This window comes from Silurus meridionalis, chromosome 4 (assembly GCF_014805685.1).
Source record: "Silurus meridionalis isolate SWU-2019-XX chromosome 4, ASM1480568v1, whole genome shotgun sequence".
NCBI classification, from domain to species: domain Eukaryota; kingdom Metazoa; phylum Chordata; class Actinopteri; order Siluriformes; family Siluridae; genus Silurus; species Silurus meridionalis.
In genome coordinates this window covers 28,282,754-28,309,489 of record NC_060887.1, presented here as the reverse complement: position 1 = coordinate 28,309,489, position 26,736 = coordinate 28,282,754, and the positions used below count along the sequence as shown (strand labels likewise).

The 26,736-nt window shown below is 36.6% G+C and overlaps 1 protein-coding gene across 1 annotated transcript in view; it reads left to right on the top strand.

Moving 5' to 3' along the window:
• Positions 1-984: 984 nt before the first annotated feature.
• si:dkey-23o4.6 (retinol dehydrogenase 12) overlaps positions 985-26,736 on the top strand; it is a 26,058-nt gene continuing 306 nt past the window's right edge. Inside the window, 6 exon segments of the mRNA XM_046846132.1 lie at positions 985-1,108; positions 1,197-1,259; positions 1,262-1,378; positions 2,037-2,201; positions 2,369-2,488; positions 2,653-2,857. Of these exon segments, the coding sequence (XP_046702088.1) occupies positions 985-1,108; positions 1,197-1,259; positions 1,262-1,378; positions 2,037-2,201; positions 2,369-2,488; positions 2,653-2,857 (794 nt within the window).

Genomic DNA, 26,736 nt, shown 5'->3' with positions numbered 1-26,736 from the left:
CCATCTTCAATGCTCTAACTGAGGGAAGGAGGTTGTTTCCCAAAATCTCGCAATACATGGCCCCGGTCATCCTCTCCTTAATACAGTGCAGTCGCCCTGTCCCATGTGCAGAAAAACACCCCAAAAGCATGATGCTACCACATCCATGCTTCACAGTAGGGATGGTGTTCTTGGGATGGTACTCATCATTCTTCTTCCTCCAAACACATTTAGTGGAATTATGACCCAAAAGTTCTATTTTGGTCTCATCTGACCTCATGACTTTCTCCCATGACTCCTGTGGATCATCCAAATGGTCATTGGCAAACTTAAGACGTGCCTGGACATGTGCTGGTTTAAGCAGGGGAACCTTCCGTGCCATGCATGATTTCAAACCATGACGTCTTAGTGTATTACCAACAGTAACCTTGGAAACGGTGGTCCCAGCTCTTTTCAGGTCATTGACCAGCTCCTCCCGTGTAGTTCTGGGCTGATTTCTCACCTTCCTTAGGATCATTGAGACCTTTGGCCTTTTGGTACTGTAGCTACTCCAAACAATGTTGGATGACCTAATCTAGGCAACGTGTTGGTGGCACGAGTTTTCTTCTTAGTGATTCTCTGAACAGTACACAGAGGCACAGCTAAAGCCTTCAAAACCTTTTTGTGGCCTTCTCCTAACTTGTGCCTTTTTACAACTTTATCTCAGAGGCTTTCTTTTCCAACCATGGCAAATTCTTTGTAGTACGAGGCACTACAAACAGTATATTCTTCAAGAAACAGCTGGTTTAATAAATGCTTTACTAAACCAGGTATTTTTATTATTTCTTAATAATTTATATTTGTATAAAAAAAAAAAAAAAAAAAAATATATATATATATATATATATATATATATATATATACAGTATATCAGAATGACAGGTGTTTACAGGTGGTATGATAAGTAAGAATCTTTATTGTTTTTTAAACTATCTAGGCCCTTTTCCCCCTCTAGGCATTTTGCTGATGCGAAAATGGATTGCTGGTGGCATGTGCAAAAGTAGAGCACGTCTTGATGGAAAAACAGTAATGATTACCGGAGCCAACACTGGTATTGGCAAGGAAACAGCAAAGGATTTGGCTCGTCGAGGTGAGAGACATAATTTAAAATTCATACAGATGCTCATCATGCAATGTTGTCATACTCCTCTGTCCCATTATTTGTGTATGTATTTAAGGTGCTCGAGTTGTGATGGCCTGTCGGGACCTGAGGCAGGCTGACATAGCTAAGCAAGAGATTCGGCAGGTCACAGGAAAGTGATCATTTGGCACATGAATTTAGCCTCCCTTTATTCTATTCATGAGTTTGCCAAAGAATTCTTAGCAACAGAGGAAAGACTGGATATTCTGATCAACAATGCAGGAAAGTCCTGACTGTATATATTTAAAAATTGAATTATAAATATATAAAAACTGTTAGGTATTTCATTTAAAGCTGTGAAAAACACAAGTCAATCCACATTTAAGCTGTATAAAATGTACCAAAATCCATAAATTTCCAGGCTGTATTTGGGTGCAAATTATTTGTTAGACATAATATTAAAATAATGCATTTTTATATAAACAATAATTAGCAATATCTATTAAGGTCAAGTTAGTAGTTGTCACAGATATAGACCAGGCGTCAGAAACCGGGAGTAAACCACAATGTCTTTACTTAACATGCAAACACAAACTTATCTTGAGTAGCCAGGAGCATGGAAGCGTAAGGAAAATGAGTGGTAGGCCGTCTGGGTGATCTATGAAAGCAACAAGTAGACCCGACAGTCAGTGAGGGGGCATTGGGACCTTATAAAGGGGATAGGAAAATGGGAAACAGGTGTCGGTGAGTGAGAGTGTGAGCCTTGGAGGGAGGCGTGGCTAGTGGTTCCCTGACAGTAGTACTACATAAAATGTATTCCACTGAAATGACGAATCTACCTGGATTTTACCTTTAGCCTAATTACCTTAATATTGTATTGTTTGACTAATAGGTCAGGAGATGATCTGTAAATCTTTACAGAAGTGTTTTTTTGTAACAGGTGTAATGCTGTGCCCCAAGTGGATCACAGAGGATGGATTTGAGACACAGCTAGCCGTCAATTAGCTAGGCCATTCCTTACTTACCAATCTTCTGTTGGGAATTCTCAAGATCTCTGCCCCGAGTCGTGTGGTGAATGTGTCCAGTATTGCACATGCTGGTGGTAATCTGTTTTTAATTAAAAGCTCAGTGAGGACAACATTCCTGACAAATATGTTTCTAGGCTACACTGTCTTAATAAACAGACCTTACTTCCATAATTCTCTGACAGCACAGGGAGAAATTACCCATATGAATAACATTTATTTTTATGTGATTATTTTTGCTTAGGAAAGATTCATATTGATGATCTATTTTTTGACAAGAGGCCATACAACTCCCTGGAAAGCTATAAACAAAGCAAGCTAGCCAATGTGCTGTTCTCCAGAGAACTTGCTCGGCGGATGAAGGGTAAAATATAGCTGAGCTAATAAGTGGTTACTGCCATAAGTTTTGTGTTAATAATATGTGGGCTATTACTGTTCCAAGAAATTGTTAGAAAGCATTTATGGTACTAAGCTTTACCTAAAATAATGCTGTTATTATTGTATGTTTACACCTTTGTGGTTTTAAAGGTACTGGGTTGACTTCCTACAGCTTGCACCCTGGAGTGATTAATACAGATCTGATCCGCCATGTGAAGTCTAAGTTCCCCCCGCTAAGTTCTGTGCTGACATTCTTTTCCATACTGCTAATGAAGACACCATGGCAGGGAGCACAGACATCCATCCACTGTGCTGTGACAGAGGGCTTAGAGAAAAAGTTTGGCTGCTATTTCAGGTAATTTCAGGTAATACTAATAATAATGTAAAATTGCCAATATTGTGGTAACACTTGGAAACCTAGACCAATGAAAACTTCTATTTAACAATTTATGAAATGATTGGTTACATAAGATCTGTCTTCTGGTACAGTGGACATATTGTTTATGTTAAGTTGGTTAAGCACAAAATCATACAAAGAAATGAAAAAATCGTATCACTAGGTTATCAACTTATTAAACGATGTATTATTTATTTAGTTTTGGGCAAGGATTTGAATGTGATGATTCTGAGCTATTTGCATTCCTACTTAGTCTACTTGTTGTGACCTGTTTTTTCTGCCTGTCCTATATTTTGAAAATTGTTCCGCCTCTTTATGACTTTAACAAAAGCCCAAACTGCATCTTTGTTCCTCTGCCAATTAACCACTACAGAAGAATTTTCAACATTACATAGATGCAGCATGGTGTCAGGGAGTTCACTACTTAAGGGCCTACAGTATAGTGAGTGAAGTGAACTGAAGCATATCTGTGTTCTTAATACCAGAGTAAGGGACCCTAGTCAAACTACTTCTCAACCTGAAAAGAAATGAAAAAGATCTGCGTAAATAGCAAGGACTCCTGGAACAGTACCCATTACTTTTCATCACAAGAAATTGAGTCTGATAGCACCCGGTCTGTCCATTGCCAAAAGACCCACAAATGTAGCTTGTTACCATAGCAACAATCCCAATAGAAAGCCCCAATCAGTCCACATTGATTCATAAATGTTGCTCTAAATTCTAAATAAAAAGTCAAATCCAAGTCTGCCTGCATACCTTTTGACTGAGCAACTGGCCTTCTCTCTAACATAACCCAACTTGGTTTTTCAATAATCTCTCTGAAAAAAACAACAAAAAAAACAAAGAAGGGAAAAGGCCTTCATCAAATTACAGAGATGGGAAGTAACGAAGTACAAAAACTTATTTACATTACTTAAGTAGATTTTTTTGGTATCAGTACTTTAGTTTACTATTTAGTTATCTTTTTAAATTTACATTTTGACACAATTATTTTTATTATTATTGTTGTTATATTTGGTGAAATAATATTTCTCTTCTCATTGCATGCCGTTTTTATCCTATCAACCTATTTCCTGTCATTGTGTTTTTTTTTTCATTCTACCACTGGTGTATCATTTTCTATCACACACCACAGATGTAGACATCACACATCTCCACATAGGCTAACGTGGATGAGACAGAGGGAGTCAGTGATGTAAACATGACTGAGAACAGAGACATTCCTGATCACCTGATCATCATCATCTTTTCTCTGCTTGTGTTCTATATAGTGGATGTTCAGCCTGGACACATTAATTAAAGAACACAATTTTTTATTTATTTTGTATTGATATATTGATTAGGGCTGTCAATATTAATTATTATTATTATTCACAGTTGGTTAATTAGTTAATCATTAGTTAAAAATAAAGATAAATAAATATTAAAGAGGCTAAATTAAATGGAACACACTCAAAACAACCTGAATCTCAGTGAATACTTGATTCACAGGCATAATATATATATATATGAATAGAAAGCTAAAAATGTCTACCAGTTTACATTTAAAACAAATATTTTCTGATTATGTAATCAATATTATGTAATTATAACCTCATTAACTGTCTGTGTGGAAACATAGCAAAGGTTCTGTTTGGTGTCCTGATGATTTACATAATTGCTTGAAAACATTTACAAGAAAATTTAGTCGTCATGCTCTATGTTGAGTCTGGTTTCACAAATAATAAAGATTCATTTGCATAAAGCATAACCCAGCCATTAGGGTTGCACAAGCCAGTGCACTCTTAGTGCCGGTCCCAGGCCCGGATAAATGAGGAGGGTTGCGTTAGGAAGGGCATCGAGAGTAAAACATGTGCCAAATTAAATATGCGGATCACGAATCAGAAATTAATACAGGATCGGGCCAGTCCCGGGTTATCAACGACTGCCACAGGTTTTGTTAGCCAACAGAGTACTGGTGGAAATTGGGCTACTGTTGGCCGAAAGAGGAGAAGGAGAGGGGGAAGACGTCTACAGAGACGGCAGGAAAAGAGTGTAAGAGAGTGGAGGTTAGGGTTGGTACTTTAAATTTTGGTACTATAACTGGTAAAGGGAGAGAAATATCTGATATGATGGAGAGGAGAAAGGTAGATATGTTGTGTGTTCAGGAGACCAAGTGGAAAGGGCCAAGAACAGGAAAGGCCAGGAACATTGAAGGTGGGTTTAAACTGTTCTTGATGATGTGGATAGAAAGAGAAATAGTGTATCCTGACGGATCTTGAGGAAAAAGTTTAGTAAGAGTGTAGTGGAGGTGAACAGAGTTTCTGAAAGGGTTATGAACGTGAAGCTGGAAGTTGGTGCCTATGCACCACAAGTGGGTTGTGAGATGGAGGAGATGGAAAAACTCTGGAGTGAGTTAGATGAAATGGTAGAAGGTGTACCTAGGAATATACGATTGGTGATTGGGGCAGACTTCAATGGCCATGTAGGTAAAGGGAACAGAGATGATTAGGAAGTGATGGGTAGGTATGGCCTTAAGGAGAGGAATGTGGAAAGGTAGTTGGTGGTAGATTTTGCTAAAAGGATGGAAATGGCAGTGGTGAACACTTATTTTAAGAAGAAGGAGGAACATAGAATGACATAAGAGTGGAGGAAGGTGCACACAGGTGGAGAATGTTCTATGTAGGAGATGCAACCTGAAGGAGATTGGAGATTGTAAGGTGTTGGCAGGGGACAGTGTAGCTAGACAGCATCGGATGGTGGTCTGTAGGATGGATTCAGACAGCATCGGATGGTGGTCTGTAGGATGGATTCAGAGGTAAAGAAGAGGAGGAGAGTGAGGACTGAAAGAATAATAAGATAGTGGAAACTGAAGGAGGAAGACTGTAGTGTGTGGTTCAGGGAAGAGGTCAGACAGGGGTTCGGTGGTGGTGAAGAGGTGCTGGATGATTGGGCAACTACTGCAGAAGTGATAAGGGAGACAACTGGAAAGGTATTTGGTGTGACATCTGGAAATAGAAAGGAGGACAGAGTGATGAGAAAAGTAGGCAAAAGTACTAGGTAATGCAGCAGCAGGTGAAGAGAGATGTGGCGAAAGCCAAGGAAAAGGCATACGCTGCATGAGAAGTTTGACACTAAGGAAGGAGAAAAGGATTTGTTCCGATCAACCAGGCAGGGGAACCGAGCTGGGAAGGATGTGCTGCAATTAAAGGATGAAGATGGAAATGTGTTGACTAGTGAGTAGAGTGTGTTGAGAAGATGGAGATAGTATTTTGAGAAGCTGATGAACGAGGAAAATACGATAAAGAGAAGATTGGATGATGTGTAGATGGTAAGGCAGGAAGTGGATAGGATTAGTAAGAAGAAAGTGATTAAGAGGATGAAGAGTGGAAAGTCGATTGGACCAGATGACATACCGGTAGAATCATGGAGATGTTTAGAAGAGATGGCAGTGGAGTTTTTAAAAAGCATTATTTGCTTTGAGAATGTTGATGGAGAAGTATAGATGAAGGTCAGAAGGAGTTGCATTGTGTGTTTTGGATTTAGGGAAAGCATACGACAGGGTGCCGAGAGAGGATTTGTGGTATTGTATACAGTAAGGAAAATAAGTATTTGAACACCCTGCTATTTTGCAAGTTTTCCCACTTAGAAATCATGGAGGGGTCTGAAATTGTCATCGTAGGTGCATGTCCACTGTGAGAGACATAATCTAAAAAAAAAAAAAATCCAGAAATCACAATATATGATTTTTAAACTATTTATTTGTATGATACAAATAAATAGTTTATAGATTTGCTGCAAATAAGTATTTGAACACCTGTCTATCAGCTAGAATTCTGACCCTCAAAGACCTGTTAGTCTGCCTTTAAAATGTCCACCTCCACTACATTTATTATCCTAAATTAGATGCACCTGTTTGAGGTCATTAGCTGCATAAAGACACCTGTCCACCCTATACAGTAAGAATCCAACTACTAACATGGCCAAGACCAAAGAGCTGTCCAAAGACACTAAGGACAAAATTGTACACCTCCACAAGGCTGGAAAGGGCTACGGGGAAATTGCCAAGCAGCTTGGTGAAAAAAGGTCCACTGTTGGAGCAATCATTAGAAAATAGAAGAAGAAGCTAAACATGACTGTCAATCTCCCTCAGACTGGGGCTCCATGCAAGATCTCACCTCGTGGGGTCTCAATGATCCTAAGGAAGGTGGGAAATCCGCCCAGAACTACACGGGAGGAGCTGGTCAATGACCTGAAAAGAGCTGGGACCACCGTTTCCAAGGTTACTGTTGGTTATACACTAAGACGTCATGGTTTGAAATCATGCATGGCACGGAAGGTTCCCCTGCTTAAACCAGCACATGTCCAGGCACGTCTTAAGTTTGCCAATGACCATTTGGATGATCCAGAGGAGTCATGGGAGAAAGTCATGTGGTCAGATGAGACCAAAATAGAACTTTTGGGTCATAATTCCACTAAATGTGTTTGGAGGAAGAAGAATGATGAGTACCATCCCAGGAACACTATCACTACTGTGAAGCATGGGGGTGGTAGCATCATGCTTTGAGGGTGTTTTTCTGCAGGAGAGGATGACCGGGGCCATGTATTGCGAGATTTTGGGGAACAACCTCCTTCCCTCAGTTAGAGCATTGAAGATGGGTCGAGGCTGGGTCTTCCAACATGACAATGACCCGAAGCACACAGCCAGGATAACCAAGGAGTGGTCTGTAAGAAGCATATCAAGGTTCCGCCGTGGCCTAGCCAGTCTCCAGACTTAAACCCAATAGAGAATCTTTGGAGGGAGCTCAAACTCCGTGTTTCTCAGCGACAGGCCAGAAACCTGACTGATCTAGAGAAGATCTGTGTGGAGGAGTAGGCCAAAATCCCTCCAGCAGTGTGTGCAAACCTGGTGAAAAACTACAGGAAACGTTTGACCTCTGTAATTGCAAACAAAGACTACTGCACCAAATATTAACATTGACTTTCTCAGGTGTTCAAATACTTATTTGCAGCTGTATCATACAAATAAATAGTTTCAAAATCATACATTGTGATTTCTGTATTTTTTTTTTTTTAGATTCTGTCTCTCACAGTGGACATGCACCTACGATGACAATTTCAGACCCCTCCATGATTTCTAAGTGGGAGAACTTGCAAAATAGCAGGGTGTTCAAATACTTATTTTCCTCACTGTATGTTGTATATAGTCTGGTGTGTCAGAGAAGTATGTAAGGGGTGGTGCAGAGGGAGGGCAGTGGAGTGGTGCGGTTGCATGGGGGAAGAGGTGGAGAAGGTTGGAGGAGTTCAGGTACCTGGGGTCAACAGTTCAAAGTAATGGAGAGTGTGTAAAAGAAGTAAAGAAAAGAGGCAGGGTGGAGTGGGTGGAGAATAGTGGCTATTGTGATATGTGATAGAAGGGTATCTGCAAGAGTGAAAGGGAAAGTTTATAGGACTGTGGTGAGACCTGCGATGTTGAATGGTTTCGAGACAGTGGCATTGTGTAAAAGACAGGAGGTGGAACTGGAGGTAGCAGAGCTGAAGATGTTGAGGTTTTTCCACCAGTAGGGAGGAAAAGAGGAGGCCAAAAAAAGGAGGTTAAAGGATGTGATGAAGGAAGACATGCAGGTAGTTGATTTAAAAGAGGCAGATGTAGAGCACAGAGTAGTATGGAGACGGATGATCCGCTGTGGCGACCCATAAGGGGAGCAGCTGAAAGAAGAAGAAGAAGAAGAACATTTGCATAAAGCATCCATATTTGTTCATGCCCATGTTTATAAGAGTATTAACAACCTGAAACCAATTATATAAGGTACATTTAGAACAGATTAAAATGTTCGATTAAATTGCGATTAATCTAACTAATGACAATCATGCGATTAATCATGATTAAATGTTTTAATCGATTGACAGCCCTAATATCTATATGACATGTGGTCCAGTTAATAGTGTGATGCTTAAAAAGGTAGTAATAATGGCTACTTTTTAATTAATTACATGTCAGAGCCCAGACTTTTTTACTTTATCTTGAGTAAAAAAGTATAGTCAGTACTTAACATTATTTTCCAGAGTATTTTAAAACATGAGTATCTGTACTTCTACTTAAGTGAAGGATGTGTGTACTTTTGCCACCTCTGTCCATTTACTGATTATTGTGGTCTTAGAGCATCCACTGCCTCTTGTTACTGTAGCCTTAGGACAATTTGCTGATTTTAAATTAATTTAAATTTGTAAACGAGATGAGTTTGAAGATGGCTTATAACACCTTGTCTTAAACCTACATATATTTTGTAATCCCATATAGCCTAGTCTGAGTCCACATTGTCTTCCAGGAGCTTGTGAATTGCTAAGTGGACTGTTGCCCACAACATACAGGAGTTCTGCCTAGAAAGAAATACAGACGCTTGTAGAAGATTATAGAAGATTTATTATCTTTTGCTTATTCATTGGACCCATTCACAAAAAGGAACACATAATTTGAGATGCCATTTACCCTCAAAGTAATATACCTCAACTGATATCTTCAATTAGCAAGATCTAGTGTGCCAATTGTAGAAGACTGGTGGTTCTCAAAGTGTGGGGTGTGCTCTTCATTTATGATTTTCTCTATTAAGTCCATACACTCAAAGCAATCTCTCTCTCTCTCTCTCTCTCTCTCTCTCTCTCTCTCTCTCTCTCTCTCTCTCTCTCTCTCTCTCTCTCTCTCTCACACACACACACACACACACACACACACACACACACACACACACACACACACACACATATTTTAATTGATACTACTGCACAACACACAAAGCTCTGCTTCATGATTAGTTCCAAACATTTAAACTTGTTACTTTATGAATTCCCTCTAATCATTAAAAGACTTATTTAGGCCCATTTGTAAGTCTTGCATTGCTGAGGGAAATTATTAGTTTTTGGATAGCTCAGTGAACCACTCTATTTTCCCAAATAGGCCACCTGGTTGAGTTTGGGCAGTGCAAGGGATCTATGAAAGACTAAAAGATTAGCAAATCATCGTTCTTTATTACCCCTGCTGTGTGCCACTCTACTAAAATGGGGCTACAGGATACCTTTTTGTAGTTATCCAGTTGTCTTTACAGTCCATCTATATCTTTCAGTGAATTTTTTCCAATGGCATTCTGTTGGTTATGGTTTCTTGAGAAACTTGAGGCCTGTGTTTACTGTAAGGAATGTTTATCTAAATTATGATACATTTTAACTAAAAATGATGTAAAACCTATTTTCATTAATCATTTGAATAAAATAATAAACATCACTCGTCTCTCAGTGCTAACTAAGCATGGACATGTAGACAGAAAAGACATATACAGTAAAATGTGTATAAATAATTTATATCTATAAGTGTGTCTATGCAAAAAAAGAAAAAAAACAAAAACATACTGGTAGTGATGCTCTTTTATTAAAAGTTGTATTGAATTGCATTAAGTTGTACTGAGTATTGTGTGCCAGGCGCATTAAGAGATTATTAAGGCTGTGTGAACCAATTCTGACCACTAGATGGAAGCAAAGTAAGGCAAAGCAAACAGTTTGCATCAAGATTTTTTGTATATACTGTATGTGTGTGTGTGTGTGTGTGTGTGTGTGTGTGTGTGTGTGTGTGTGTGTGTATACTAGGCATAGCTTTATGGCCACTGATCAAGCATAACATTTTGTCCACCTGCCTGATATTGTGTTGGTTCTCCCTATGCTGCAGTCGTGACCTGTCGAGGATTAACAGCATTAAGTTCTTAAGCAGTTTGAGCTGTTGTAGCTCTCCTGTTGGATTGGACCACACGGGCCAGCCTTTGCTCTCCACGTGCATCAGTGAGCCGTTGCCCGGCCATGATCCAGTCGCTGGTTCACCACTGTTCCTACCTTGGACCACTTTTGATAATTATTGACCACTGAAGACCCAATAAACTCCACAAGTGCTGCAGTTTATATAAGCATATATTAGGAGTGTAACAGTGCACAAAATTCATGAATCTCTATACGTACCTTGTTTTTTAAGTCACGGTTCAGGTAAATTTCGGTGTGTTAGTGGGAAGAAATGCAAAACAAAATTGCTTTTAATGCATGCGCAAAATAAATCCTATTTCCGGTAGAGAGTAAGTAGCCACAGTGACACTGTGCTTTTTTTTCTATTTTTATACCCCTGACTTTGTTGTGCATGTTTAAATATAGCTGCAAGCACTGATTACTGGGGTTCAAGCACTTAAGGCATTGAGGCTCATAAGAAAAAAACATTAGGAACATGCCCATCTAGTTTCATTCAGATCGACCTTGTGTAATAGGTGCTTGAAATTCATTGGCCAAAAGCGGCCATGTTTTTTGAGCTACACAAACGTTCTCTTAGACCCTGTGGCACATTGGACACAGACACTGCATGCCAGGTTGATTAGTTATTGCCCTTTTTATAGCGCCACCAAGCTCTGCATTTCTTTCTTCTTTTTTTTTTATATCAAAGATTGAGCTCATACACGTGTTCGAAGATTGGTGAAGATATCTTATTCCGCTCATGAGTTATAGCCATTTTGATAAAAGTGGGCCCGCTTTTGGCGACCCTTTGCAACAATGAGTTGAAAGTCCCTGTCCAGTGAACATGTCTGCACTGGTTTGGTTCTGATTGGGCAAAAAAACCTAGGACGAGTTAGCAAAAGAAGGTTTTTAACACGATTGTGAATAATTAATGAACAATTTGATTGTTTATAGTTTTGTTTATATTGGCCTTCATTAGCCTTTTGGAATAGGTGCTCAAAATCATTGACCAATGGCTGACATGTTTTTTTTAAGATATGTGAAGGTCCGAATAGAGCCTTGTGGCACATTGGACAGTGACACTGCATGCCAGAGGAAAGGGTACGTAGTTATATATTTTCTTTGTTTTGACCCAACTTTTTGTCAACAGCAAAGTGTATGAACTAGGGCCAAAAAGGTGGGAAATTATGTTGTTTTGGACTGTAGCGCCCTCTTTGGCCAATTTGGTTGATACTTTGTCAACCTCTCCCCAAATTGAGCTCTACCATCTGGCCAAGTTTTAAGTCTCCAAGCCTTACAGTTTAGTCTGCACGAACGGTTACAGGGTGGAAAAATAATAATAAAAATCCCTACAATTACAATAGGTTTTTTTGCACTACAAGACCTGTACCGAAAAATTATATATATGTATATATATAAATAAATTATTTATATATATATATATATATATATATATATATATATATATATATATATATATATAATTTATTTTGTAATAATGTTTCTCAACATTCATTTGCAAAGACTCCAGTGCTGGAAAGTGTTTACAGGACTTAGAACAGCATATGCTTCTATCCGGTCAATGTCTTTTTCAGAGAAGGCCTTGCATATTTCAGCAAGACAGTGCTAAACTGCATACTGGATATATTTGATATATAATTTTGCCACATCATAAAATGTAAAATATATCAAATAAGCGTTATTTTATTTACATTTTACACTGCATCCCCCCCTATTTTTAAATATGGGTTGTATATATTATATATATATATGTGTGTGTGTGTGTGTGTGTGTGTGTGTGTGTGTGTGTGTGTGTGTGTGTACACTGTATACACTGGAGCATCAAAGCCAGAGTCCTGACCCTGACCTTGTAAAAGGATGTAGTGTCCACAGGGAAGTTCTTATTCTGATGAAGAATGAGTGCTAACAAAAGACCCTGTAGTGGTTTCTATTCCACAATAGTGTGTATTGCAACATTGACAATTTACATTGTCTGTAGGGTTCCTCTAATTTGAATGATTGATAAGAGTTACAGGAACAATCTACAAAATATAATTGGGATTTGGTTCATGCGGTTATCTTATGTATTGATATGTCCCACAAATAAAACAGTAACTGAAATAGGACTTGAAGAGCTTTATTTTAGCTAACCCATTACTCATTTGCTCGATTGTAAATAACCTACTCACCTACTGGCAAGTTGTTTTCTGGAAGGAGGGAGCATAGCAGAGTGACTAAAGAAAACACAGTGAGAACATGCAAAACCCCACACAGACAGTAATCTGAGCTCAGGATCGAACCTCAGAAGCTGGATGCAAAAACACATCAATTTAGGTGCTACGTGTCAGAGAAATAAAAGGAAAACATTTATTTATCTATTATAAACATTTAAGTGCTCATATTCTACCATGCAAATTTAAGTGCATTAGGATTGTACATTATGGTTGCAATAGCACTACTTCCTCAGACTGTAACGTGTCTGGTTTCATTTAAGAGATCATGCACAATCAATGAGCTGTCTGTACAGACTATCACACTAGGGACTCTTGCTCTCTGTCTTCATGCACACTGGACAGCTTTGACTAGAGGGCCATGATTTCCTGACTGCAGTTTTATTATCAGTTATCAAGCATAAGAGAGAAAGACATATCAAATAAGAGATTATAAATTATCTAATGCAATGGATAATGCATGCAGTATGCTTGTAAATTGTATATTTATAATGTAAGTGGATCATAATTCATCTATATTTAACCTTCAAGACTGGCTTCAGGCTTCCTGGAAACAATGGGAAACAATCTAAAGTTGCTTGTGTTGAATTGGCTTATGAAATCAGGTCGTTTGTGCTCTTTTTTTTTAATTAAAGCTGTTTTTGTCTTGATCTAAACTAATTTGTACAAAAAAGGAACAAAAAAATGTATATGGGCAAAGTTTTCCGTTTGCCTTAATTTTTTTTACCTGCTTCAGTATTTAGGAAGATTTTATATATTTCATGAATGTATACATTTTTTTTCTTCCTATTTTCTCTCCAACAGAGGTGAATCAGTATCAGAATGTATTTATATAGAAATTTGTCTAAGTTGCCCTTGATAAGGACATCTGCCAAATGCCATAAATGTAAAAAGACCACATTTATAGACAATGGTGGGTTACATAATACTGAATAATGACCTTGAATCCACTCAGAACATTTATGGGGATTTGAGCTCCAAAAATGAGCCAGGAATCCAAAATTACAGTGCCTCAATGTTGCTAGTTCCAAGAAAGTGGAAATATAACACTTAGTAACTGCTGACCCACTCAACTGCCTTGCTTGTTATGGAGTTCCCACTCCTTCAGCCATTAAACTTTCAATTTCCAAATGAAACAGAAAATAATGCTTCTGATGTAATTCATCCACATATTCTGCAGATTGAATACCACACAATATGTTCAAAATATGTTTATAATATGATACAAATTTTGAAATAAAATGTATTTTATATTAAAAGTGTGAACTTTAATCATACTGTAGGTGTATATAAGGAATTACATTTACAGTTGTATTAGTAAGTAATAATCCTGAGACCCCTTTTTTACTTTATTTTTATTTTAAAATTTTGTGATTACTGATTTTGTCTACAGATTTAAATCAGTTTAAACCAGTTGAACATCTGTGGCATGATCTCAAAATACTGTCTACTGACTCATTAATTATAATTGGAAAAAATATAAATATCTAAGATAACAACTATATAACTGCTGTAAAATTCAAGTCACTCTGAGATGGCAAATACTTTCATTCAAGCAGCTTTTCATTATGTTTTTTATGGACCTCTAGAGTGTGGATTTTTGATTGTGGCTAATAGATTGTCTATACAATCACAATTCTGATATGCTTAATTTCGATGTTGCAACAAACAAAAAAGAAATTATCATCAGACAGTGAATAACTTCTGGAGGCACAGTATAGTCAATGAGACAACAAAAGCAAAATAGTACAAATATACTATTTTTCTCATTGATGGACAATTATATTAAACAATTCTTTTTTTAAGTTTGCACACTTTACACATCAAACTCTTCAGTAAATTAGGACCATAGTGTTTAAAGACGCATTCATTTAACAGCTATAAACAAGCGAGCTGCCTTTAATCAAATATTGCTTATCTTTCCAACTCTAAACAAGGTTTCTTATATTCAGAATAGCTATGTTTTACCCTGCAGCTGCAGAGACAGACTGAGATAATGGAAGCTGAAGTTCATGCTCAGTGAAGGAGGATATGGAGATCATGGCTGGGGTGTAATTAACACCAAGCTTGTATGGCAGCTTATAGTTGGTGGGGTGCAGTAATCACTGCTCTGTATTACACTACTGCATGCTGCATGTAGACACACTCTAATCAGTGCTACTCACAGAATCAGTGGGATTGTACAGACAGCCTACGCTTTGAGATACATACAACCAATTCAACAAATAAACTTGCTGTGAGTAAGACAAACCATGGCATTCCATTTTGACCACATATCCAAAGAAATAAAAAAAAAAAGTGTCAAAATTGATTTTCAACAAAAATGTGTGGTGTGGTTCTTTTTAACTCAATGTAAGAAGTACTTATTTCCAAAAACTTTATGAAATTAATGATTACCAACTGAAAATAAGTTGGTGGGTGGATTGACTGCTCTGAATTGCCTTTGGGTATAAATGAATTTGTGCTTGTGCTTGTGTGTATTTTGACTGGTAATGTTTTCTGCCTCATACCCAGTCCACTCAGCTCTAGATCAACTATGACTTTTGATGAATAAATGAATAAATGATTATTGTTTTCTGTTTATTTTAATAAGCAAACTCCATATGCAAGTATCACTGTGCAAATTTATTTTTATAACTGCCTTGGTAGTATTAAAGCACATTAATTCATCTGCATTAACCTGCCATTCATATTCAGTTGTCTGATGTTTGATCCTAAATGACTTACAATTACAAGGCAAGCATATAGCTGAGCAGTTCCTGGTTGAGGTTTTTGCTCAGGGGCCCAGCAGTAGCTATTGCAATTTTCTCATTGCCTTTACACTGCATTAGAGAAATCATTACCACTATTATAAAGTACATCCCTAACTATTTGTGCAAAGCCGTGTTCATTTTTACTCATAAGAGGCAAAAAGTCTTTTACAGTTCTAATGGACCATGAAGAAGAATAGTTGCTGGTCATCGTATTACTTCCTGCGTTATATAATCGATGTAAATGCACTTTCATGTTCCATACTTAAGGTGCTTTGAGCAAAATGATTCTTGTAGGCAGCTATAAATACATCAAATGTTTTACTTGAACAGAATGTTATGAGAGTTACTTGTTATATTCGTTTTTTCGTGGATTATAAAGCAATTCAAATTTGACTTTCAACATTAAACATTGTACCACTCTAAGTATAGCTTTATTACACTGTATTAGATCAAATCTTGCAAAGTAAAATTGAATTATGTAATGAACTAAATGTCACAAATGTCACACATTGTTCTGTAGGCCATTTCCTTCTAATTGTAGTAAGAGAGCAAGAGAGATTATTGATCTCAAAATCACTGATTGTGTTATGTAACGTAATGTGACTTCTGGCTATTTCCAATGCGTAACATGGCACACAGTGTTTCCTAAACAATGCCAAATCAATCCATTAAAGGGAACTCAGACATGCAAACATGTGATGTGATGTGTCTGAACCAATCAATATCAAGCTGCTGTCCTGAACTGACAGTCTAGCATGTGTGTAGCTGTGAAAAGGGCCTATATAATGCTGATACGATGGCTCTCTCAAATTAATCTTCAGGCAGGAATTACTGAAGATAACAGTGTGTTTTTCAGACTCCAGAAACATATATTTGTGTATATACAACATATTGTTATTGTTATTGAATTTTTACACCTTCTATAACACTTAAGCACAATCGTTTAATCCATTTCACAATTTCTACCCAAGTTAAGTTCATTTGAGTGTCAAAGCTCTTTTTTTTCTGTAGAGCTTAAAACGCAGACCACTATAGATAAAAACTTGCACTGAATTCATTAGACAGCTCCTAAACCTTTACAACAGCTCGAAAGGGAAGACATAGCATATTTATGCCTTATGAATAATAGCCAAACCAATAAAAGATGCTTTAATTATTGATAAGATGCACTCAGATCTCAGTGTAACCTCCAGTTATTACTTGGTATTTAATGCTAATACACAATGCAATGTATGCTACAGTGTATAATAACGATTAAAGAATGTTCATTAAATCTCTATTCTTTTTTAACCTGGTTGTATATATATATATATATATATATATATATATATATATATATATATATATATATATATATATATATATATATATATATATAACCTAGATTTCTAATAGGATTTTACAAAAAACATTTGACTTACTAATACCAAGTTAAAGAAACTGCACAGAACATGGCCACCCAGCAAGGGCCATCAATCAGCAGGGAAAATGCAGAAGAACATATAAAACCTAACATAGCTGTTTAAAGGGCTGCCTTGCAGTAAATGTTTGACAGTGTGAACTGTTAAACATTTCTCTCAATGTGTATTGCAAAAACACGAATTCTTAATCGTTTGAGATTAAAAGGAAATTAGGATCATGCCAGTGCATGAAATAGTTTCAGGTATATTTTTTTTTGGAAAGATGGTTCTATGACAAGAGAGTGTCAGTGAACATTCCTGTTGTTGGCTCTCTCCATAATTGATTGGTGTACAGAGTAGAGTTTCAGGGATAGCATTACAAGACTCGGGTGCAACTGAATTGGCCAAATATAGTGTCAACATTCATGCAAGAGTGCATTTAATTGTTAATGGTGTCATAAATCCAAATGCAAAAAGGTCAAATCAGTTTATATCAGAATACTCTACACCTGACTTTTTCTACTGGATTTTCTAAGAGGTCTTGCAACAAAATAATTACTCAAGAATTAATGAATCTTTGAATTCTTAAAAAAAATAAATACATTTTGAAGTGCAAGATTTACATATTTTAGTGCATCCTGTGCTTTTTTGAAGCTTTTAATACTTCATAACACAATTTTAACTGAAGTACACATTGTTGTACTCGAGTAAAAGTTAAAATACGCTTAACTATTTCTAAAGTAAAAGTATTCCTGTATATTTGTGTAAGAAAACAAAATTTTATTTTTTTAACACACTGAAGTATGAAAAGAAAAAGTAATTATCTGTGAAAAGTACATTAGTACATTTTTTTATTGTTACAAGTTCAAGGAGATGGGAAGTAGCGAAGTACAAATACATAATTACTGTTCTTAAATAGATTTTTCTGGTATCAGAACTTTACTTCACAATTTATTTTTCGGACAACCTTTTACTTTCACTCTACATTTTTTTTTTACACAGTGTACACATTCTGTACTTTCTACTTTTTACATTTTCAAACCAGGTTTGTTACTTTAGTTTTAATCAATTGACATAATCAATATTTATTCTTTTCATTGCACACTATTTTCAGCCCTTCAACCTATTTTTTAAAATTGTGTGGCTTTTTCAACCTGCCACTGGTCTGTCATTTCGTGGCTATCACGCACAACAGATATAGGCTAGCCTATGAAGCTAACAACAAGCAAGGCTGAAGGCAACATGGATGAGACAGAGGGAGTCAGCGATGCAAACAAATCTGAGAACAGAGAAATTCCTGATCACCTGATCACCAGCACCATCTTTTCTCTGCTTGTGTTCTATATGATGGATGTTCAACTTAAATGCATTCATTAGGTAATGAAATTTGAAATCCTTTTGTATTATTATATTAATATAATGTGAGGTCCAGTTACCAGCATGACACTAAAACAGGTAGTGGTAATGGCTACTTTTTTACTTAAGTACATGTCAGAACCCGGACTTTTTTACTTTAACTTTAGTAAAAAAGTGTAATCAGTAATTTAACTTTTACCAGACTTTTTAAAACACGAGTAACTGTACTTCTATTTGCGTGAAGAATGTGTGTACTTTTGCCATCTCTGCAGGTACACAGTAAGAGTACCCTTACTCAGCATAACTGTGGTGTTATGGTTGTAGTCTCATGACAAGATATCATTATATCAATTTATGTATTCACGTCATTGTAGCAAAGTACAGTACGTTTGTCTAAAATGTAGTGGAATACAAAGTAAGAAACTACACATTAAAATGTTGTAAAGTAAAAGATTCCCGAAATAAAATACTCTGATAAAGTAATGATACTTAAAAAATGTACGTTTACCACCCCAACACATTTTTCCTATTATTTATTTATTTATACTTCCAAAACGTTTGGACACCTTCATATTAACTGACTACAAACTACTGCTTCTTACTAACGAAAATGGTTTGGCTCCCAATTATTTTTCCAGTCTTCCAACACGCTACAATCCATCATGCTCCCTGAGATCTCAAAACTCCGGATGTTCCTAGAATAGCAAAGTCCACTAAAGGCAGTAGATCATTCTTACATTTAGCTCCTAAACTTTGGAACAGTCTTCCTGACAGTGTTCATGGCTCAGAAACACTCTCCCAGTTTAAGTGCAGATTAAAAACGTATCTTTTTAGCAAAGCCTACACACAACACACATCGCATCATAACCTTGTGCTCCAGAACATCTGATCACATGCACATTATCAACTTGTGCTGTTAATATCATGAACACCAGCTACGCTAATTCCTCTCCAATGCTTTTTTTTCTCTCCCCATCCCGAGGCATCCTGAGGTTGCTCCAGCCCCAGTCACGTCCCACCTTATGAAGATTGTAAACCTTTAAAGAAGTAGCTGCCGAACTCGCAAACATCCCGAACCATCTAGAGACGTACCAGCGCCATTTGGATCCAACTTCATGTGGAGTTTGGACACTGGACCTCTTTGAGTGTTTAAAGGCTCTGGCATGGAGAAGCTGATGTTGGATCTGTGATGATCGCAAATGTTGAGCTATTTTTTGTTTTGTTTAGTAGCTCCTAGTTTTATAACCACAAATGACTGTAGGGGACTGTAGAAAGGACATTGCTCAAATCCGTACACTCCAGTGCTAATGTTAGTTCTCTCTCCTGTGTTCTGTATTGTTTAAAGATTTGTGATCACGGTCTTGGTGTCGACCAGGTGAGAATGGGTTCCCCTTTTGAGTCTGGTTCCTCTCAGGGTTTCTTCCTCATAACATCTAAGGGAGTTTTTCCTTGCCACAGTCGCCATGGCTGCTCATCAGGGATAAATAAACACCATTCACCTTAACTGTTAATTTCTTTAAAGCTGCTTTGAGACAATGTCTGTTGTGAAAAGTGCTATATAAATTACATGACTTTACTTGACTTGAATTGACTTAATGAAGACACTGAAATAATTACAGAACACATATGGAAATATGTAGTGAACAATAATGTTGTAAAAATGTGTTAAATCACACAGAATATGTTTTTATATTTTCAGTTCTTCAAAGTATCCACCTTTTGCTTTGATTAGAGCTTGGACATTTTTGGTTTTCTCTCAGTCAGCCTCATGAGGTAGTCACCTCTAATAGGTTTCTAACATTCTTAAAGGATTTGCCAGAGGTGTTGAGTACTTGTTGGATGCTTTTCCTTCACTCTCTAGCTTAACTCATCCCAAACCATCCCAACTGAAATTAGATCAGGTAATTGTGGAGGCCAGGTCATCTGATTCAGCACTCCATCACACTCCTTCTTGGACAAACAGCTCTTACATAAACTAGAGGTGTATATCGGGTCATTGTCTTGTTGGAAAACAAATGATGGTCCCACTAAGTGCAAACCAGATGGGCTGGCATGTCACTGAAAAATGCTGTGGTAGCCATGCTGGTTAAGTGTGTCCTCAATCTTTATTAAATCACCAACAGTGTCACCAGCAAAGCACCCCCACACCATCACACCTCCTTCTCCACGCTTCACAGTGAGAACCACACATTCAGGAACTGTCTGTTTACCCTTTGTACTTCTAATGAAGGTGCGGGGGTTACCAAAACTCCAGAAGCAAAAACCAGAAGCAAAAATATAAAAATCTAGACTAATCAGAAAAAAGGACAGATTTCCACTGATCTAATGTCCATTCTTTGTGTTTCTTGGCCTAAGCAAGTCTCTTCTGCTTGTTCTTCCAAAGTAAGTAATTTTTCTTTGCTGGAATTTGACCATGAAGGCCTGACTCAAGCAGTTTCCATTGAACAGTGGAGGTTGAAATATGTCTGCCACTTGAGCTCAGAGAAAAATGAATGTAAATTGGTGGTTTCTAAGGCTCTAATAAACTTATCCTCAGCAGTGGACGCTATTGGACTTCCTTTCCTAAGAACCTGTTTCATCAAAGCATTTGAAGGTTTTGGTGACTGCACAATACATGACAATTCAGTGACATTAAAGTGTAGGTGATTGGATTTTTTTGCCCATTTGGACCAAAAAAATGGGTTCAAGTATTAATTTAATTGTAAGGGGATATTATTTTTTCTTAATTTACTTTAAATTGTTTTTACTTTACAATGTAATAATATTTACAATGACTTTTAATGCATGATGCAGATGGATGCAAACCTTGAACATTTGAGGTTATCCTTCCATTTAGTAATATTCAGATATTTTTACAAATAAAAACTGGAGCTACATTTTGGAAATCAAATATGAAACATTTATTTTAAACCATTTTTTAGATTTTTTTTAGGAAAATGTAGGTTCATCTAAGAGGGAGCTGTCTATGACTGCATTTTGATGGTGAGCCTGGCCTAATATTAAACAATTACAAAAACCCCGGGGAATGTCTGTAACATTTTGCAATATTTTAAAAGTCCACAACCAGGCTTATTTTGGAAACTAGCCAAACAGCTAATAACTAAACTATCTCACAAAAATAGCCAAATGTTCTTTTCTCTTAAACTAATTAAAATATTAATGTTAGTTCAATTCTGCCTATTTCCATCATTCCCACAGCAGATACTACCTGGAGTTGATGTTTGGTCGCATTCTTTATGTTGAACCTACTATTTTTTTTTTTTTACATTTGGCATTCACATGTCAACATAACCTTCTTTTATGCCTAAGGTTGTGAAACGTGGGCAGCAGGTAACTGAACAATTTGTGCCATATCTGACCTAAAGGCTGTGCCTTTTTATGAATATTTGAGGCTTTTCTGAGTATGAAATGTTCATGCCACAGAGTAGAGTATCAGAGTACACAACTCACAAATCACTGATGATTCATCTTGCTATTTAAATAGTGTAATCTAATCAATGTCTAAAACTGTCTTGTTATTAAATGTCTTTACTGGTTTTACCACTGGACACTGTCCATTATGTTCACCCTAATCCACCAACTCACTTATATAATACCGATGAAGCTTCCTGGATATCTGAACTTGACCCCATTCTTTATGAGATTAGTGATGTGGACACACAAGATATAATATGATTGTAAGGTGACTTTTTGTTTGGCCTGTACATTTTCATGCAATTCAGGCAACTGCTTTTGTTACTTCGGAAAGAAGAAGCATGACTTTCACACAGTGGTTTTGCTCTATTGTTCATACACACATAACAATGGCTCAGTTGTTTCAATTACACTATGTATTTTTTTATCAAGGAAACAAGGGAAAAAGCAGTATGAGTATGAGGAGTATGAGTTGTTTAACTTCTGCAGTCTGGTCATTCAGATACTTGCTCAATATTCCATGTGAGATGGGGTTTCAATGAATCTTTCATTTGCTAGTGTAAGGTAACAACAAGGAAGAGACTGCAACATTCCTTGTGTAACTCTCATACTGAAGGCATCACTTTTAGACGTATACATATCTAATAGTTAACACTAACTATCTTGATTAAGTGCATTTAAGATCACAATTTGAGCAATATTTATGCAAATGAAAAATTTAAGTAAAAGAGATACGAGCAGAATAATAATAAAAAAAAAGTATGACAAGACAGGCAAGTGTATTGAGACACATTGTATATAAAAATTTTCTACTAAAGCTAGATCTTTATTGCAGACAGATGCCACAAGTAGCCAATTTAAAGACTTGTGGTTGCAGCACATTCCTCGAAACAAAGTACAGACTGTCCAGTTCTTTCTGTGTATATGCATTCAGGGCCACTTTTACAGTTTAAAGCAAGATTTTACATTGTAAATAATCGTAATTGTAAAGAAGCAAACATCACGTTTTTTTCCAGCTTTGAAGTTGAAACGCTCCCATTTCAATACTGAATTTTCTTTAGAAAACAAACAAACAAACAATCAAGCAAGAAACAAAAACACATATCTGTCAAGAAAGCAGAATGTCAGAGAACTATAGCAGGAACATAAATCATAAAAAAATTTTGCCTGTAGTCCTAGGGCATTTCATAAGAGTAAGCTGTTTATATGCATGAACTTGGCTAGCTAGTGTAAATGCTTTAGACTATAACCCTCTTGGTAGACATACTTTTCTGACACTATTTGAGAAATGAAACCACCGAAATTACAAAGATCTCTTTTAATAGAAATTCAAGCCTCAACATGATACAGCATTGGTTATTGAAAAAGTTTAGCCCTGGGGAGCAACATGTTTGTGCTTCCGCTCCAATATATAAAGTGAAGTGCTGTGAATTACTGATGATTCTCTGTCTGGAGGAACAAGTAAAGAAATTGTCATTAAGTATGATTATTTCAGTGAGAGCTATAAGGCTAATGCATAGGCTACACAGTAATGAAAGTAAGTAGAATCTCAGTTGGGAAGTCAAATGCTTCTATATTCATCATGTTATTGCTGTTGCTACTTTATCAGATCTGGTGTTCAAGGTGAAAATGTAAACACTGCCGAAAAAAGCAAAGTGTTTCTCCAGTACAGGGAAAGCTTTATTTGACTTTTTGAAACATGCATTTGTTTATTCAAATCTGTGGAATGCACCCAGATTTCAGAACATTTCTTCTTCTTGATTTATTAGCTAAATAGAGATGTACTCAAGGAAAATTAGAATAAAAGTGAGGCTCTACCTAATTTAAACATTAAAGTTGCCAAATCCATTAAATGGGTTCACTATCTATCATATTTCAATTTGTTCTAATTTACCGACTAAACTCTGATTTTATTTTGCTGAAAGAATTTTTCAGAAAAGTATACATCTATACTGTATATTAAGTAAATATTTTATTGGATAACACATGGAAGAAAAATGCGGGTGTAATGGAATTTGTGAAAATGCATAATGCATTGTGTAATGATGTAGTGAAGTTAGATCTGCAATATAAAAGCCAAACCATTTCCAAGATCTAAGTATGCTGTTAAATACTAAGACATTTTGTCTCTTTCCCCATGTTTCCATGCATACAGGGATGCAGTTATTGCTCAGATTAACATTACCACACAGACTCAAGTAGTTTAAGTATTTGGTTCCTTTAATAGTGACTTTAGTTTTTAAAAAACACAGTGGACCAACACCAGCAGATGACATTGCACCCCAAACTATTACAGGCTGTGAAAACTTAATACTGGACTTCAAGCAACTTGGGCTATGAGCTTCTCCACCCTTCCTCCAGACTCTAGGACCTTGGTTTTCAAATTAAATACAAAACTTGCTCTCATCTGAAAAGAGGACTTTGGACCACTGGGCAACAGTCCAGTTCTTCTTCTCTTTAGGCCAGGGAAGATGCCTCAGACATTGTCTGTGGTTCAGGAGTGGCTTAACAAAAGGAATAAAAACTGCAGACAAATTCCTTGACACGTCTGTGTGTGGTGGCTCTTAAAGCCTCGTAAAGTTCATCCAAATTCTTTTTGGATCGATTTTGCTTGACAAGCCTCTCAAGGTGCGGTTCTCTCGGATGGTTGTGCATCTTTTTCTTCCACACTTTTTTCTTCCACTCAACTTTCTGTTAACATGCTAGGATACAGCACTCTGTGAACAGCAGCTTCTTTGGCAATGCATGTTTGTGGCTTACCCTCCTTGTGAAAGGTGTCAATGATTGTCTTCTGAACAACTGTCAGATGGGCAGTCTTCCCCATGATTTGCATGTCACCATATTAAAATTTTTGTGGTCAACAATTCACTAAAAATGTTTTTTTTTAATTGGTCTTATGAAGTATTACAATTTTTTTGAGATGGTGGGTTTTTGTTAAATGTGAGCCAAAATCATCACAATTAAAAGAACAAAAGACTTAAACTACTTGAGTCTGTGTGCATTGAATTTATTTAATACATGAGTTCCACAATTGGAGTTGAATTACTGAAATAAATGAACTTTTTCCAGATTCTAATTTATTTAGGTGCACCTGTAATGAATATATTAAAAAGCATAATATCTCAATAAGCTGTAAGTACTTTCCCCTCAAAGGAAAATGAACTAAATATTGTTTTCTTGTATCTTGTTAGACTCTCTGAACATTCTGAATCTGATTAGGCAATTATGGTAAAGAGTCAACTTAATAGAGCTTAGAGATTCACTGTGAGATTGCCAACTAGCAGAGCACCATTTCGCTGACAGGTCTCTCAGAAGACTACCTTCTATTTATAGATGCGACCTTTTCCGCACAACAAAGTGCGATGTGTAGGTGAGAAATTTCTAAAAGGATTTGATGTTGTCAGAATCTGAACTATTTAGAGAATAGACACTTAAGAGATCTACAGATTGTAAATCAGAATATCCTTTTGTATATGGTCAATACATAGTCATTAATCATTTATGTATTTCTTTCTAAAGTGGATCTCCTTGTTCCACCAGCAGTCTGAAATAACTCGAAACCTCTTATGGCTTTTTTGTTTATTGACTGGCTTGAGAGAGGCTTCATAAGCGCCTTTCAGCCTTGGTTGTGCAACAGGCCTACTAAAACTGGGACAGTGGTACTGGATTAGTGAGTGTCATTTGTCTGATGGCTCTATGTGATTACTTTTGTGTCACAGTACTTGATATTTACACATGGCAAATAAAAAAAAACTATTTCAATCAGGAATAAATGACATTACACATTAAATATTTAACTGAAATCCAAATTCAGCTTCGTCAGGTTACAACTCCTCAGCTAAATGTTACTATTACCAGCTGTATAGGCTTGGAACATGGTCTTATAAAGAATTGGAATAGGAAATCAAGCTAATTTCTGAAAGGATGCAAACAGGATAAATTAACCAGCTGTCCAACAAACATAATGCATGATTATATGCATTTATGCTGTTAAATGTATAAATGAAATAAATTAAAGTAAACATAATTAGCTTCAATTATCACAGCATGTGGGCAACAGTGTAGTAGGCAGTACTGCTATCTCACATTTTCAGGGTCTCTGGTTAATATTGGTTTATTCCAACCTAATACTGAGTTCTCTGAATTGAACAGATAAGGTTATATCAGGTAGTGATCATTAATCAACATATGAATCAAGGCAATGATTCTCTTTACTACACAAGGCTTGATAAATTCTGCACCTTGGGCTACTTTGGGTATGCTGCTGCAGACTGATTTTCATGTCCATGGGTTGGGAGTTGAATCTAGTCTATCAATTAAGGCAATGTTTTGCAAGCCAAATTACCTAAAATTGTACTGGTCATTGTCTATTCTAAAAGCAGCAAATAGTTAAGTGAGTATCTGAATTACTTCCAACTTAAGTAGGATGAGTTCAACCTGAGTAATTGATTAGAGATGAATGACTTCACTGTTACACCATGGGAGAGCAATCAATGATTCCTGGAAACATAATTACATAATTAAAATGTACAACATTCAAAGGAATACATTGCAATGATCACTGCTGAACTAGAAACAGTTTATCACACATACTGAGCTGGCAAATTCACTTGCATTGTATTTTGTTAAAATACAGTATGTGTAAATCAGAAGTAAAAAGATGCGCCATCTTGAAACCACTCAGTAAAGTCTAATACAAACTCAGACTCACACTTGGTGTCACACAAAGAATGATATGAGTTCCATGAAAAATACAGTTTACCAAAGACAAAATGCTTTTATTTTCTATAGCCTATATCCTGGTACACTACTCCATACAATGTTTACCTATAAGAAGAGCACACTAGTAAGCAAAACTGTAATAAATATTCATTATCGTAACTAAAATGCTTAATAATGTCTACGTGGTCACTAGTGGTGTCCAGCAGATGCTGACATGTGCT